At 33.3% G+C, this 18,553-nt stretch overlaps 1 protein-coding gene across 1 annotated transcript in view; it reads left to right on the forward strand.

The window, feature by feature from the left end:
* CSMD3 (CUB and Sushi multiple domains 3) overlaps positions 1–18,553 on the forward strand; it is a 1,175,747-nt gene that overhangs the window by 883,146 nt on the left and 274,048 nt on the right. Inside the window, exons 26-27 of the mRNA XM_046642300.1 lie at positions 3,582–3,708; positions 6,128–6,330. Of these exons, the coding sequence (XP_046498256.1) occupies positions 3,582–3,708; positions 6,128–6,330 (330 nt within the window). The remainder of the gene's footprint in view (positions 1–3,581; positions 3,709–6,127; positions 6,331–18,553) is intronic.

Genomic DNA, 18,553 nt, shown 5'->3' on the forward strand with positions numbered 1-18,553 from the left:
ACATACAGTGATTCTTTAGTCATTCTTATTTCTTGTTGGCATTTATGGAGGCACAAATCCATTCTGTATAAGCCCATATGGATAAAATTGACCTGAATCCTTTTTTTAAACAATTTTATTAAGGTATAATTGTTACACAAAAGACTGCACATATTTAATGTATGTAATTTGATAAGTTGGCAGACCTGCACCTTTTGAGACAAATTGTGATCTTTGTTAGTTGATATGGTTGGTATAGGAATCTCCACAAATCTTCCTAGAATACAAATCAAAAAAATGAAATTCTTGTCTAGAGGCGTTACAACTAATTGCACAGTCTTTTTGATGCCATGAGGCCTCTGTTGGTTTATTAAAACATTGATTCACATAGAAAGCAAACATGTTTTTATCTAACCAAAATGCAATCATAGTTCTTTCTTTACAAATGGAATCTGAATTTTGGATAGATTATGAGAGTAATATCTGAAATAATGATGAGCCTAAGTTGACAAGGCTTGGGATTCTGGAATATGACCAACAGTCAGCCCACTGGCGTTGGTTATGAGAAAAATGTAGCACTGATTAATTCTCTCTGAGATTGTATTGTTTGATGTGAATAAGAAATATATTCAGAAAATCATTAAGGGTTATAATAGCACAGAACTATAAACTTGTGAATACTAATTTGCCATGTTGTTCTTCAAGTAAAAATCACAAAACAAATACATTAAAAACTATATATTTTCTATATGTATTGAACCAAGATGAAGACATTCTTCATTTTTTGGAAACATTTTATGCAAATAGAAGAACATTTGGTCTGGGATCAGAAGAAGATTTTAATTATGTTTACAGCAGATCAGTGCACTTTATATTTACAAATGTCCCAAGTCAAAACATAGTGACTTGATACTGCTAAAGATTTCAGAAGAAGGGTAGACTTTTGTTTTTCAACAATGGATGATCAGGGATAACAGCTGAAAACAGTTGGACTCATGGTGTGTCGTGCTGATGATTTCCATGATAACGGAAGATGAAATTCTATCTTAGATGGTGTTCTCTACTGTCCACAATTGTTAGCTTTACCATCTGGCCTAGGATCATAATTTTATGTGCTCATTAACCTTAAATATCTATTTGGCCTTATTTTTCCCTCTCTCAAATAAGAAACTTTTTTCTCAATTATATGATTATTTCTAAGTAGTTATGTTTCTGAAGCTTATATATTGGTCAAACAGAAATTAATTTTTGAAGCACCAGAGCTGGAAGGATTTAACCTGTATACCTTCTTAAAGCACTATTTCATTTTTATTCTGGAAACCTAAGTCTTCTGTCCGAATAGGAACTCCAGTGCTATGGTCTATCACACTGGCTCATTTGAAGTCAAAGTGCCAAGTAATATTTGTAGCAAAGAAATATGGAGAAAAAAGAGCTATGTTTAAATTCAAGATAGAACATAGTGCACAAACTTCCAATTTGACCTGCAACTAATTAAAAGTTAATCTGGAGGAATGAGGTATCCAATTTGCTCTCATAGTAAGTGTGTGCAAATAATAGTGATAAATCATAAGAAATGATGAAAAGTGAATTAATATAGTTACATAGTTCAGTTGTCCGACAAATTTTTTGTTAAAAAAATGAGAAAAACCACAATAAGTGATGGTGACATCTGAGATAATGATGTCTTCTTATTTACTTTAAAAATGACAAGTTTGTTATTATTAAATTAAATTAATGTTACAATACAAAATAAAATTGCTTTGTCGCCTACTGGTGTGTATCAGTTGGGTTTTCTAGAGAAGCAGAATCAATAGAAGATCTAGATCTTTTTCTTTTTTTCTTTTTTTGCTGAGGAAGATTTGCCCTGAGCTAACATCCACTACCAATCTTCCTCTTTTTGTATGTGAGCTGCTACCACAGCACGGCCACTGGCAGACAGTGGTGTAGGTCCACACCCAGGAGCCAAACCCAGGCCGCCAAAGCAGAGTGTGCTGAACTTAACCATTAGGCCACCAGGGCTGACCTGAAGATCGAGATCGAGATCGAGATCTATCTGTCTCTCTCTCTCTCTATCCATCTATCTAAACAGATTTATTTATTTTAGGGAATTGACTCAAGCAGGTTTGGGGGCTGAAAAGTCCAAAATCCAGAGGGAAGTTCAAAAGGCTGGAAACTAAGGCGTGAGTTGATGCTGCAGTCTTGAGGGAGAATTTCTTCTTTTCTAGAAAACTCAGTTTTTGCTCATAAGACCTTCCAGTTGATTGAATGAGGGCCACCCATGTTATCCAAGGTATCTCCTTTCCTTCTTAAAGTCCACTGATTGTAGATGTTAATCACATCTATAAAATACTTTCATGGGAATGCCTAGATTAGTGTTTGATTAAATAACTGGGTACTATAGTCCAGCCAAATTGACACATAAAACTAATCATCCCAGTGTGGTGAAATAGAACATCTAAAATCTTTGAAACAAATTTACCTATACGAATAGAGCCTACAAATTTGAACCATTGGATTCTGTTGTTATTAGGTCTCTTCCAAATGCTAGAACTTTCTGTCTTTGACCTTCTTTACTCTAATAATAAAAACAAAACAAAACAAAAAAACCCAAGAAGCTTAATTCAGTCATTGAATTTGAGTAAGATAGAAACAGTGCAGAGAACAAAAAAATAAATGTAGGAGACTCTTCAAATATTTAAGCAAAAAGTAAAATGTTTATGGTTTGTTTTTTGGTAAGGGGATAATCTGGAGAATTTTCAAATGTATAATGTATTACACAGTGTTCTCCTTGTTTCTAGGGTTTAGAGATGTAGAACTAACTAAAACATTTGGTTTTTCTCTTCTCCAGTACAGAGTTTTTTCTAGAACATCTGCTTACTGAAATAGAATCACTCCAGACATCCCAATATATGAAATAGTATTAAAATGAAGAGGGAATCCCCCTCAAAATGAAAGTTTAGTTATATTGTATGACAATAATTACATTTTTAATTTGATAAATTTTATTAAAATTAGAGACCACATGAAATCAAAACCAAACTAGATTTAACTGAAGTAAGAAATCTAATAAAAATGCCACTTTGACTTTTGGGAGGTTAAAAGTGAAAGACTTTAGAGTGATTTAAAAAAGAATAAAAGGACAACGAAATTTAGAAGGCCTGAGGGACCGCAGTAAAGATTGGTTTTTCTTAGAGGTGGAGTAGCAAGATAATGAATTATTTAGCCTGCGAACAACCAGCAGTCAGCAACTTGTCATCTGTTTCACCTTTTAAAATTATCATTATTTAACAATACCTCTTAAAATGTTTGGAAGCCTAAGCTCAGAGTTTTTGAATGTGTCCTTTTTTAATTCCCTAATTAAGTTTATTTTATTATCATTTATGTCATCTAACTTGAGGCTCTATTGTTTTATTGTGCAATGTATTCTTGCTTCAATTAATACCTTAATCTGAGAAAACATGTACAAATGTATACTTTCAAGAAAAGAAGTAATCAATCCTTATTTTCCTTAAGGTGAAAAAATATATACTCTTGAGAAATTTGTAGATTGTTTGAAAAGATTGGCATTAAATTGTGACAGATTTTTTATTCTTTTTTATTAGCTGAATGTGGAGGTCGTTTTAAAGGAGAATCATCAGGAAGAATCTTATCTCCTGGTTACCCCTTTCCGTACGACAATAATCTGCGCTGCATGTGGACGATTGAGGTAGATCCAGGAAACATTGTCAGGTAAATGGGTTTCATTTTCTCAAAATTACTGGGGAATCTAAATTTCCTAATCAGCTCCCATGTATATTATCAAACAATATCCAGATTTTTCAATATCTTTTAGCCTTGGCAAGGTAAAATTTGGTTTTCATCTGTTTGAAATATGAAAAAAGTATTCATAAGCACGATTTATTGATTTATGGGCCACAGAGGTCACTGATATAATCCTTTAGAGGGAAGCTTTTCCTACTTATAGGAGGGTACAGAGGTTGAGAATTTTTACTGCTTTTTGGGGACTTCTACTCTTGATGACTCAAGATGGCGAGTCCACTGTTTTGGTAGGCATACAAAGTTGTGCAGGTAGCTATCATAAATTCAGCCTTACGAACATTTAAAACAAATAAGACTTGAAGGGGACTCAGTAACGAGTGCCTGTCTTGCCTGGTTTAGGCACATTTCTGGAGCATCTGCTCCCTGCCTCTTTAACCATATTTGATATTTCTTTCCTGCTGAGTTAGGTTAGATGGCTCACAATTCTTCACATTGATGTGTCTTAGATGAGGACAGAACCATCTCATCCTAAATCAACAACAGTCAGGTTTCCAAGGCCACCGTGTACTTTCAGCCCTAGTTTAACTATTATGGTTATGGCTGGGGATGGATTAATAAATGAACAAATCCTTCTTGACATATGAGCTACTTAGTGTGTCATCTCTCACAAAATAAGGGCTTTGAATTTAGCAGTTGCTGCTTTATATAAATGCAATTTCAGACAGGCTTCTAGGGGTGAAGATGGTTATAGGAAACAAGTATTGCCCTCCAAATGACACACTGAAAGATGTAGTCCATGCATTGGTGGATGTGAACAATATGTTGCTTTCGCAAGGGAATTTGCAGAACTCCAGACGGCAACTTCACCGATTCTCAGACCATTTTTCTTTAGTATTATAGATCATGCATCGTCTGATTTAAATATTAGAATTAGTCGACTTGAAAATAATTTCAACAGGATTCTGGGATTTTTAAAAATTAAAGAACAATATTTGATAGTAAATTACAACCCAAATTTAAATCTGTGAGAAGTCACATATCAGACATGAATGTGATATGTATAGAAAGCATTGAACATTTTGATATAATTGGATTTCTAGTTTTGGGCACTAGTACAAAAAATATTGTTATCACACAGAAAGGGTGTTCTCTGCCCAATGTGCATAAAAAGCCAATGGTTACACCACTGGCTTTTGAGAACAGAAAAGGCTTCACTGTGAGGTCAACCAGCAAGACAGGCAGCAAAGCTCTCAAATCTATCTCCCCGATTCAGGATTTGGGTCAAAAGTTAAGAGTTTGGGGGGAACAGACTGGTATGTGGAAGTGCTGGCAGGGCAGGTTTTGACTAGAGGGCTTTAAACATTTATGGCAAGGTGTGGAAGGGGCTTTGACACCTGATCTTCCTAGACAGTGGGCCCCTATCTTCTGACGAGAGTCCAACTTTGAACTTCCGGTCGTGTCCTGGTCCTTTTGGTTCTGGGGTGGGAAAGTCTGTGGTTCCAGGTGTTATTTTAGGTCAAGATATTCTCCACTGTGCATGCTCTAGCCACATGACTTGCATTTTTTTTTTTTTTGCTTGCCCCTGAAAAACAACTTTAACTTTCTGTTGATAAGATGCGGTCAGTTTTAACTTGACCTCAAGGTCCTACAGTTACAGTATCAGATACTAATTCTGTCTAGATTAGTCATAAAGCACAGTAGATTTAACATGAAACAGTTTTTGTGCATTTGTTTGGGGGAAGGTAGACATTATTTGTTAAATTCAGGAAATTCTCTTTTACTCCTAGATTAGTGGATAAGATTATGATGTTGAAGTTTTCAAAAATGATTTTTCTGTATACATTGGAATGTTCATGTGACTTTTGTTATATTTGTCATTGTGATAAAATGTATTAATGGTTTTTCGAATGTGAACTATTCTTGCATTCCTGGAATAAACTTCATTTGATTCTGATAAAACAAACAAGACAACTTGAAACAGCGGCAAATGTGTATGTTACAGAGTCAGATAGCTTGAGTTCAAATCATGACTCTGCCCCCTTTTGGGAAATTTTATTCACTCTATCTAAACTCCATTTGCCACGTTTGTAAAATTGAGATAAAAATTGTTTTTGCTTCACTGGGTCATTTTAACAAACAAAGAAAATGTTTATAATGCATCTTGCACAGTGCCTGACATGTACAAGATCCTCTAGAAGTGTCACCTGCTGTTGCGGCAGTTAAAATTCATGAACGCTAAAAAGGATATATACCCGAAATTCCTGTAATTTGCGAAGGTAGAATAAAAGGAATATATAACAAAAGCAAAGATGCATATTTATTATATTCTTTATTTAAAACTCAACTCATGTTTAGAATAATCAAACAGAGATGTACAATTTTCCCACAGCCTGCAGTTTCTTGCTTTTGATACGGAAGCGTCACATGATATACTCCGCGTTTGGGATGGTCCACCAGAAAATGAGATGCTATTAAAGGAAATTAGTGGATCTCTTATTCCTGAAGGAGTCCATAGCACTCTCAACATAGTAACCATCCAGTTTGACACGGATTTTTATATCAGCAAATCTGGATTTGCAATTCAGTTTTCAAGTGAGTTACTATTTTATTTCTTAAATGCAAAATAAGAATGTTATTAACTTGTTCTGTTAACTTTACTGCTCAAAATTTTAGTCATCTTAAATATTCTTATTTTTAGTCTACCTATTCATCAGCAGTTAAGGTAAAATATACTTGAAAAAATGCAATTAACTTTGAATTAATCATTAATAAATTGTTGAGACCTCCTCTCCAGTTGTTAAGACAATTTTCCTTAAAGCAGAGGTGGTATTAAAATAATTGGGTGAATGAATAATTACATTGCAAAAGCTTGTAATCTGGATTTACTATAAAAGTGTATATTTTAAAATGTGGAACTTTTGTAGATAAGAAAGGAAATGAATACTTGCCATTATGAAAAAAGTAACCCCAGATTTTTACTAATTTTATTTTTTTCTGTTAAAGATCTTAATTATATATTCACAGACATCTTTAACAGATATTTTAGATCTACTTTTATTAAAGATTTCCTATAAAAATGAAATGTCATTCACTGTAAGTAATTACCAGTGTTCAAGGCTTGTTTTTTATTTTTATTTTTTCCTTTTAAGGCACTGCTAAATGGCCAAAAAATGTTGTTTTGTAAAAGGGATTTTGGTTTAATGGCTGGAGAAACTGAATGAAAACAAAAATTTTAATTGCCCTGTTTTTACTTTTATTACTTTTTAATGTGTGTATTGAAATGTCAATACACACATTAAATACACATTATCTCTTTGAGAAGATTATCTAATGGATCTTCTAACTGTATAGTCCTAGGAAATTAGGAAGAATAGGAAAAAGTCCTATTAACAGAAACCTATCCAGATTTCCAAGATCATCTATGAAAAGAGTGCAAACCATTATTCTTCAACTGTGCCTGAATTCAAGTACTGGCTCCTTACTAATGGCTGACTTTGGGCAACTGACCTCATCATTGAGGCTGAGTTTTCTAATTCACGGAGGAATAATAATGCTCATCTCATAAATAGGTTATTAGGTTGTAACATGGTCACATGTGAACAGTTCTTGGTATTGAATGTATAGGGAGTCCCAGCGAACTGTTATCCTTATATGAGTAAATGTAAAATTGAAATCCTTTGAAAATAACAGAAAAAACATGAAGAACTTTTGAAATGACTGTCAACAAAATATATCTTTTTAGTTAAATAACTGGTTGATACAATTAAACAATTAACTTGGCCTTTTTGTTCATGGAACACAGTTGTTTGGAATAAGTGACTGACATAATGAATTGTTTTGTAGTGTATAAACCAAGCTCACGTGGGAGCGAAGTGTAAGTCAGCATAGCAGAGTCAATATCTGTAAATTTGCACTTTAAATATGTCTTTTGAGAAAAGGAAAAAAAAAGAAATGAAAAATAAGAAAATGATCAGGTAATTGATGAACGTAATGGCACCTAATTCTGAAACACCAATTAACATTCTTCATTTTATTTCTATTTCCTTCTGTTTATTTCTCTTTTTTTGAAGTTAGGAACAATTTGTCAGAGACTTCCTCGTGGCTGCCATTTGATTTTAGTTCTTTCTCATGATAGTTTGAGAACTAACAGTTCTCCTTTTCTTTACCTTAAATTAGAGACATATAATATTTTACACTTAAATGGTTATTGTAATTAAATATCTCCATGTAGTTATGTGAAAAGGTAGTTCATGATAGTGTTTGTAAATGTAAAGTGCAACTGCTTAATAGAAAAAGCTGTTTTATGTTTATTTCCGGGAATTTTTAATGTAGATTTGTCTGAGAAATTAGCAATGTATTTTTATATTTATTCTATTTGTAGGGCATATTACAGTTATAGAAGCAATGTGTATCACACCTGAGCTTTGATAAAATCTGCCTTCAAAATATTCTTTCAAGGTATAGAAATTTGTACTACTGATCTGAGATTAGAAACCCACTCATTGAAATAAAATTACTTTGAAGGTTAATATATTGTGAATAGCATCAGTTAGTGAAAATTAGTCTCTTGGTTGGAAATCTTGTGTATTTATGCTTACACAGCTTTCCAAGTGTCCAGATTTCAAGTGCAAAAATATTCTTTTCATGAATGATATCTTACTTGGTGCCAAGAACCATGTTAAATGCTTTATATACATGATCTCATTTAATCCTCACAAAAGCCATATGAGATATGTTGTGTCATCCCCATTTCCCAAATAAACACACTGAGGTTCTGAAAGTGAGTTAATTTGTTCAAGGTCATAGTGCTAGCAGATCTCTAGTGCTGTGACTCAAATCCACATGCGTCTAAAAGGAGCTTAACATGGTGCCTGGTGCACTTGTTACTATATCATGCTAGCATTATGATTTAGATACATGTAATTAATATGCTAGAAGAAATAGAAAGCTTTCAGTTGCATGCTATAAGTTACAATGAAATTCTCCAATTTAATCAGCTTGTTTCCCTGATTATGCTCCTAAGTACCATATCTAAGGTCATGCTTTCAAAAAGCAGGTGATTTAAACAAACGAAGCAGTGAAGAGGGATGAGGGAAAGCTGGAGAGCATGCATGCCCATTTGAAAGGATCATTTGTCCCCTATGGCCCTAGTCATTTTACCTCTAAGAAAACAGGCTAATTTTAAAGTGGAACTTGAAATAAGAAGTTTAGTGTAAAATCAGCTAGTTTTCAAAGAAAACAACTAATCTTAAAGAGAATGTTAATGGACTGTAGGCCAATAAACCACTACTGTAGGCCAAATTTGGGGCTTGCAGGTCAGAGTTTGCCATTTCAGTGCCTTACCTAAATTCCTCTTTCTTACATCAATCTACCTCGTGTTACCCATTCATTCATTTGTTCATTCTGGGAGAGTCCACTAAGGACCAGATATTAAGCACATTTATCTCCAATTATTTCTCAAATGCACCTTCCATTTCACTCCGGCAAATTTTCTTATGTTCATAAATAAATACGTGCACACACACACACACACATCACACACCCCTCCTGACTGCTTTCTGTCTCTAAACCTTCTTTCTCACCTTAAATGTTTTTATGCTCCCTTTTGCTTGTCTTGCTCATTCTTCCAGACTCAGAACCAGGACATCACTTTATAAAACATTTCTGACTTCTATATAAAACATTTTGAAATGTTTATAAAACATTTTCTCAACTCTCTTTATAAAACATATTCATGCTCTAAGCACCAGCTGTATTTTTTCTCATATATAGATGAGAATAAATGATTTATCAATTCGTTGTTCTGGAGACATTTTAATTATGTGCTCTTTGCACCCCAGATATATTGTGAGTGCCCTTGTCTTCCTAAATGTCTATAAAGAACAAACTTTCTGTTTAGGATGATCATATAGTTTGTTGTTCAAATCTAAGATAATTTTTGTAAGTAAAAGGGGCACTATTAAAAATTAACCTGGACAATAAGCATAAACTAGGACAGTTGTACCCAAATCAGGATGTATCATCGTTTTAATTGTCAGAATTTTATTCTGTCTTCACCTCCCCCACCACTACAATACCCATTCCTCTTTTGAGCAAATAGCTATTGTTTATTGAGTGTCAAATAATAAACAATAATAATAATAATAATAAAAATGAGTCAGTCAATAGTACCAAAACAGTCTTCAGCAATGAAATGCAACCAGTGAAACCTGTTTCACTGAACTTGGTGCAAAGCAAATTTAACTGAAATCTAGGTCACCTACCAGCTTCATAATCATCATCAAGCCATATCAGCAGCCTCATGCCTTCTATTTCATGATCTATTCATTCTTTGTAGAGTCTGTCGCTTTACCTCTTGGTGTTATAGCCTGCAAGACACTTTTGCTTAATCAGAGCTGCTTAAGTGTGACATTACTGTCTTGTGCTGTCCTATATGCTGTCCTTGGTTCTCTGCAGTCAGCCTCTATATCCCCTGCTTAAATTTGTAATCTGCCTGTATCATCCCAGTTTGGTTCCATCAGGAGGACATCTTTGGGTATCATGCTGTCGTTTGCCCACAGAATAGTTGATTTTCACAGAGCAATTCCTATGCTCTTCTCTCTTTGACCTCTCTGTTAAGAATCTGCACCTGCTGGTAATACAAAATACCAAAGCTCATAGCTTATACTGTTAAAAATTCTCAAGGAAATGGATCCCTTAGCCATGAGAAGTTGAGTCTCCCAGCCTCAAACGACTGCTTGGTGCCCCTGCCTTTGTTCCCATTCTCATTATTACTGCCTGCACTGCTCTAACAGTTGACTAGCCATTCACTTCATTATCCCTCCAGCCAGACTTTCCTCCACATTTCCACCTGACTGATGATTTTAAAATACAAATCAGACATCACTCCTCTGTTTAAAATTCTTTAATAGCCACACAGTCACAAGTTCAAAACTTTGGAATGACATTTAAAGCCTCCACAATTTGCACCCAAACTACCTGCCAGTTTTATCTGTCACTATTCACTTACACATATTTTGTCATCTAACTACACTATCCTAAAAGGACAATATCCTTACACATTTCTGCTTCTTTTGCAAACTCTCTCCCATATTCCTGGAAGACTTATGTCCACATTCGAAGTCTAGAAATTCTTAGTAATTTTCCAAGGCCCAGGTCAAATGATACTTCTAGTACTGATGAACTCCTAGGCAGAATCAGTCACTTCCACATCTGCCCTGCCCTGGCACTATGTGCATATTATATTAGAATGGCCATATATACTAGTTTGCCAGGACAGTCCTGGTTTATGCTTGTTGGCCTGGCATCCTGACTAATTTGACATTTGGCTTTTCTTTTCTTTTCTTTTTTGTTTAACAAAGTATCATTATTAATAGCTCTGTTAAAATAGCCAAGACATATTTATTAGATCTCTACTTTGTAATTGAGATCATCTAGCAGTGTGTGAGATATGTTCACAGTGCTCAGAGTAATTGTAACACATGGTTAGATTTGAAAGACAAATACTGATAGACCACCTCTATTTCCCAGTCTTTTCCAGATCCCAACTAATTCACATTTTCCTTTCAAGGGCACCATATAAGGCACTTGTAGATATAGTGAAGTATTCTCAGATATGAGCACCTAACCCATTCTGATCTTGGATGTTAGTGGAAGAAGCATTTGATACTGTTGCCATGCCAGCTATTTTGTATTATGGCAAGTTATGTCATAGTTTGTGCTGTGGTTTGAAAGATATATAAAGCTGTCAGGCCATGAGTTGGCAGTATTACGGGGAAATATGTGTTTTTGAAATATGCACAGAAGTGGAGGCTCAGCAGATGCACTTTAGAGCTATAGAATATAGTCTGAATGATCTTGCCATGAGTGTATTTATTTATGTTATCAGGTAAATTCACAACTCTTTATTTTATCATAGAAATAATTTTTAAATTATTTTACAATAGACATTTATGGCAGTAAGGAATTTTAAAAACTGCATGTTTATTGAAAAAGTGCATACTGAATATTCATTTCTTAAGAAAGCTGGTTCCACCCAGATGTCCAAAAGGACAGCTACAGGGGGCTGTCAGGAAGAGCCCAAGGAGAGATAAACAAAGATATCAGACAAACTTTTCCTTGCAAAAGTTGAAACTTACTCCAAAAAGATAGCAGGAAAGAATCTAGAATAGTTTTTTTAATTACTATTTGTAAATCAAAATATTTTAGTACATCCGGAAACACATTCTTAAAAAAGCAGGGAGTCCTGCTGATTTCATTTCAATAAAACATATTTAGATAAGTGATAAAAAAAGTTTAGAGGGAAAATTATGTGCTGATTGGTTATTTTTCCATGTAACCAAAAAATTAGTATAATACTAAATTAAGTGAGATTTTGTTGCCTTGTGTATCATGTTAACTTTCTATAGGGTATGGAGGGGGAATTTTATGTTCTAAAACATGAAACAATTAAATGGTAATTTGAAGTCACATTAATGTATTAACTGCATCTTCTTCACATTTTCTTGATTATTTTAAAGTGCCTATCTTCTATAGCCATGTTCCTTTTAGTGGAATAATTTCCTAAATAAAAGTGCTCCCTGGTATTGGATTTATCCCTGGCACCATAAATCATTGGTAGTAATAGGCTAGTTTTTCTTAATAACTTATTACCCTAATGTGAAAGATGGGATATTTTGATTGAGAATGTAGAGTGTATGATGTTAAAACTTGAGATGTTGAGACTTTAGACCTAATAGTATATTAATATTTTAAGATATAGATACTTGGTATTCTTGTTTTATGAACAAATTGCCTACAAATTTTAAGATGATAAATCATTGGAATAGCTGTTTGGATTGACTACATGATTTTTAGATGTTTAGTATTTATATATTAAGGATTATGCAAAAATTACTCATAATGTCTGCTAATCATCAAAAAACTCCAAAAACCACATTTTTTTGACATGCTAATCATCAAAAAACCCAAAAAAACACATTTTTTTTGACATGCTAATCATCAAAAAACCCAATAACATCTCAATTAAAAATAAACGAAAAAGGTGATGAAAATGCAACTTGCACACAATATATGTTAACATACTTGGGAACATAGTGGTGTCATTGACTATGCAAAAACCAGAAGACGTTAATCTGTTAAAAAATGTGTGGCTTTTCATTAAGAGCAAATGAAAACTCTGCTAAACTAATTTCTTCATTCCATATTCTAAATTTTTTTCCGTATGTGTGAAGTGTTAATATGGCAACTTCTTTAGCAGAAGAACTTCACAAATAGTTAAATGATTCCATTTCATATCAGTCACCTCCAATAGAGAATCAATGACATTAAACACCTATAATATTTTAATTCCAACCAAAGTTTCATTTTTTACATCCATTTCATGACACGAAGTATGATCTTTGGAAATTCATTGTATCAAAGACGAACCATCTGTTACTATAAAATCATTAAATTTAAAATTTTAATAATTTTATATTTACTCAGACTTGTTTTATAGTCCAGCATATAGTTTTCTAAGCGTACCACGTACATTTGAAAAGAATGTGAACTTGCCATTGTTGGGTTCTATAAATACCAATTAGGTACAATTGGTTGATAGGTTGTATTTGAAGTGTTCTAAGGCATTACTGGGCTTTTGTCTACTTTTTTTTTAATCAACTGATGAAACAGAAGTGTTGAAATGCCCAACTGCAATTTTGGATTTGTTTCTATTTTCTTTCTGTCCTATTATGTTTTTGATTTATATATTATGAAGATCTGTTATTAGGTGCGTACATGTGAGATGCTGTGTTCTCTTAATAAGTTGACTCTTTCATTAGTATGAGACCCCCCTCTCTTTTCTCTAGTAATTTTCCTTGTCTTAAAGTTTACATTGTCTGATATGAATAGCTTATGATTAGTATTTGCATGGTATACCATTTAGCATCATTTTAACTTATTAATGTCTTTATATTTAAAGTAAGTTTCTACTTTAAATAACACATGGTTGAGATAGCATATAGTTGAGTCTTGATATTTTATATAGTCTGAAAATCTCTATCTTTTAAATGTAGTGTTTTAAACCATTAGGCTATTTATATTTAATATAATTGTTCATATGATCAAGTTTGTCTATCATATTGTTATTTATTTTTTATTGGACCCATCTATGCAATGTTACTTTTTTTCCATCATCATTGTTTCTTCTTCTGTTAACTGCTTACCTATACATTTTTTGAGGGGCACTTTAATATTTATAGCATGCATCTTTGACTTATCAAAACCTACAATCAAATTATATTACACCACCTCAGATATAATGTAAGAACATTACAATAGTGTATTTCCATCCCCTGCTTCTTTCCTTCAGGCTATTGTTTTCATTTATCTCACTTCTCTATATGTTAACACCAAAATACATTTTTTAAACTTTAAGCAGACAATTATTTTTTAATCTTTTTTAACAAAGATCAAATAAAATTTTTAAAAAAATTTTTATCGAATTATAGTTGACATACAATATTGTATTAGTTTTTGTGTGCAACATAGTGATTCAACATTTATTTGCATTACAAAATGATCACCCTGATAAGACTAGTTATCGTCTATCAGTCAAAGTTATACAGTATTGTTGAATATATTCCCTATGTTGTACATTGTATCCCCATGACTTACTTACTTATTTTATGACTGAAGGTTTGTACCTCCTATCCCTTTCACCTGTTTTGCTCTTCCCCCCACCCCTCTCCCCTCTAGCAACAACCAATTACGTCTCTGTATCTATGAGTCTATTTCTGTTTTGTTTTATTTGTTCATTTGTTTTGGGTTTTTTTAGATTCCACATATAAGTGAAATCATAGAATATTATTCTTTGTCTGGCTTATTTCACTTGGCAGAATACCCTCTAGATCCATCCATGTTGTCACAAATGAGAGGATTTCATTCTTTTTTATGGCTGAGTGCTATTCTATTGCATATATATGTATAACACTTATTCTTTATCCATTCATCTACCAATGAACACTTAGGTTGCATCATATCTTTGCTATTGCAAATAATGCTGCAGTGAATATAGGGTGCATATATCTTTTTGAATTAGTGTTTTCATTTTCTTCAGATAAATACCCAGAAATGGTATTGCTGGATTGTATGATAGTTCTGTTTTTAAGTTTTTGAGGAACCTCCATACTGTTTTCCATGCTGGTTGTGTCAATTTACATTTCCACTCATAGTGAATGAGGGTTCCATTTTCTCCACATCCTCACCAACACTTGCTCTTTGTTGTCCTTTTTATAATAGCCACTCTGACAGGTGTGAAATGATATTTCATTGTGGTTTTTATTTGCATTTCCCTAATGATTAGTGATGCTGAGTACCTTTCCGTGTACCTGTTGGCCATCTGTATGTCTTCTTTGGAAAAATGCCTATCAGGTCTTCTGTCCATTTTTTAATCAGGTTATTTGTTTTGTTGATAATGAATTGTATGCGTTTTTATATATTTTCAATATTAACCCCTTATCAGATATACTGTTTGCAAATATAGTCTCCCATTAAGTAGATTGTCGTTTTGTTTTGTTGATGGTTTTATTCACTGTACAAAAACTTTTTAATTTGATGTAATCTCCTTTGTTTATTTTTATTTTTGCTGCTTTTGCCTGAGGAGACATATTAAAAAAGGTTAAATTTTTAATATTAAAGACAAAGTTATTTGTTTTGTGAAAAAATACATAAATTTTGGTTAAACACAACTTCATGATAAAAATACAGTTCTTATAAAATTAAGAAACAGAAATGCACTTAGAATTGACTGTAAATACATACAATTCATAACTGCAGCCAAGCAAATTCTACCATCATAATAAAAATGTTATGAAATTTACAAATATTTTTATATACAATGAAATAAGTGAATTTCATTTTTATGTGAATGGCAGAATAATGCTGATTCAAAAAATAAATAAACTTTAGTATATCAGTACTACTTTCTCTTTTTGCTGCTCCTTGTCATTCAGACCTACAAAGATTTGTATCTCTGAAGCACTCTTTTGCATAATCAACTTAAATGCCCTACTATGGTGTTGAATTTTTTTGAAAATAAACCTTTAAGTTTGTTTGCTTTACATTAGAAGTAGTTGAAAATCTTTAATCAAGATATTCAGTTATTGGAGTGCTAAAGATCTTTAGCCTTTGAAATTTTTGGTGAATTGCAGTTATTGAAAACAAAGGTTGGAAATAGGAAGATATTTAGATGTTATCTCTATAAAAGTTTGAAACTTCAAACATGGTACAAAATTAAAATTTAAAACTATTGTGCTTTAGTATGACTTGACTTGTGAGAAGAAAAGATCTTTTGATGAAATTATTATTATTACTAATTTTTTTTGGTGAGGAAGATTGGCCCTGAGCTAACATCTGTTGCCAATCTCCCTCTTTTTGCTTGAGGAAGATTGTCACTGAGCTAACATCTGTGCCAGTCTTCCTCTATTTTGTATGTGGGATGCTGCCACAGCATGGCTTGATGAGTGGTGTGTAGGTACGCACCCAAGATCCAAACCCAAAAACCCCAGGCCACTGAACTTAACCACTATGCCATGGGGCCTGCCCCCAAAAAGTTCTTATGTTTAATAGGATTAAATTTGTATTTTATATTAGAATGGAATAAAATTGAGAATACATGCAATTATACAGCTTCTAAGTGAAATATTCCAGAAAATTGTAATTTAAGATAACTTTCTTGATAACTTATAAAAATCTGTCAAAGAAATATATTCTGAAAAGAAGTACAAATTCGGTGTCTATGAAAATATTTGAGCTGAAATGTTTGCACAATGTTGTATGAAAAAAATCAAATTGAAACTTTCCTCCATTTTAAAGAATTAGCCCTAAGCTTACCAGATACCTCAACACCTATAAAGAGAAACCTTTCTCAATTAAAAATAGTACTGCCTGTGGAGACATCAGTTGAACACAGCAACAATTTAAAATGTATTGAAAACACATTTAGCAATGCTAATAAAAATAAGGATACATTGAGAACCCCACACTTTACAAAAAAGTAGTAAAAAGACTTTAAATATGGCTAAGAAACCAATTAAAGAATGTGTAGGGCCTGGCCTGGTGGCACAGTGCTTAAGTTCGCACATTCCGCTTCGGTGGCCCAGGGTCCACTGGTTGGGATCCCGGATGCGGACACGGCACTGCTTGGCAAGCCATGCTGTGGTAGGCATCCCACATATAAAGTAGAAGAAGATGGGCACGGATGTTAGCTCAGGGCCAATCTTTCTCAGCAAAAAGAGGAGGATTGGCGGCAGATGTTAGCTCAGGAGTAATCTTCTTCTTCTTCAAAAAAGAATGTGCATTTATACCACAAGTAATTATTTTGCTTATCTTATTTTTAATGTTTAGATAATTTGCATAAAGAAGATGTTTCTTTGTCCACAGGCATATGGCATTTTAATTTTCTAGGAATTATTTTTAAAGTAGTTTTCATTTAAATATCTATTTTGAAAAGTGTATCAATATAGTATCAATTTTATTAGTAAGTACATATTTTAATTACATAATTTAAATTACTTTTAGCTTCTCATTCTGCGCCCAGAATTTATCAGTTTTAATGACAAAAAGCCGCCTGATTTTAATGCCCATTTTATTATATTAAAGCTATGTGCACATCTGCTGTCCCTCTTAGAGTGTGTTCCTTTGAAGGGCAGGGGTGTTATCTTATTGATATTTATATCCCCAGAACTCGGCACTGCACCTGGTACTTAGTACTTAGTAAATGTTAAATGAATCTGATTGAGCAGGAAATCTTTTAATAACAAGCACACTGATACTATATACTGTCAGTTAGAAATAATATAAAACTATTCTTAGGTGATTTTTCTTTTCTTGCTCATTAATTCTTATGTTCCCCAAATATTAGGTTTCTATTTCAAGTGAGACTTTTATATGATCTTTTATAATCTTTAGATGTGAAATCAGTTTTCTGTGTGGGGAACATTGACAGTCTTCAACCTAACTTACCTTTTGATTTCACAAAAATTAGATCAGTGATTTTTTTCCCCACTTTTGTCCACATACTGGAGAACAGAATCAATTAAAGTAGGGAAGTGTTATCTCTTGTTAAAATATATTTCCAATATCAAGCATAATACCTGGCTCATAGTGGGTGCACAACAATTATCTGGTGAAATGAATGAATAAATAGGTATTTTTTAAAAGATATTTTTATACACTTGGAAGTATTATGCACTAGCTTTGAGGTTTCTTTTGCGTCCCATGCAATGAGCAACTTTGTTTCCCTCCTGAGTTGATGGGAATGTCTGTCATACAGCCATCTACTTTAACCTGACTTGCCATGTCATTAGGTATATGCTTAGAAGCATAATGAAATTCTAAAGATAGCCACATTACTGAATAGCTGGCAGACTGTAGGCCTAATAATGATGTTGAACATTCTTTATAAAATTGATGGATCTTGTACAAAGCAAGGGCTCAATCAAGGGCAAGATTCCCCAGGGTGAAATTCACCTCTAGGTTACCATCTGCGTTTCAAATATTTTCTGATTGATTTGACTCTGGATGGGATTTTCTTCCAGGTTAAATATTCCCATTACCCAACTTGATTTCCTTGTAGGTACTGAAGTGGAGAATGCAGTGTCACTTCTTAGTCAATACAAAATATAAGGCAATAAAACTGGAAAAAAAGAATGTAAAGCCTTGTGAATACCAAATTTGGACTATGACCTTGTTGAAGTCTCCTGACATATTGCAAAAAAATATAAAACAACTTCTTAGACAACTACACAGTGAATAGTAAAATCTACTGGTCTTT

This window comes from Equus quagga, chromosome 16 (assembly GCF_021613505.1).
Source record: "Equus quagga isolate Etosha38 chromosome 16, UCLA_HA_Equagga_1.0, whole genome shotgun sequence".
Classification (NCBI taxonomy): Eukaryota; Metazoa; Chordata; class Mammalia; order Perissodactyla; family Equidae; genus Equus; species Equus quagga.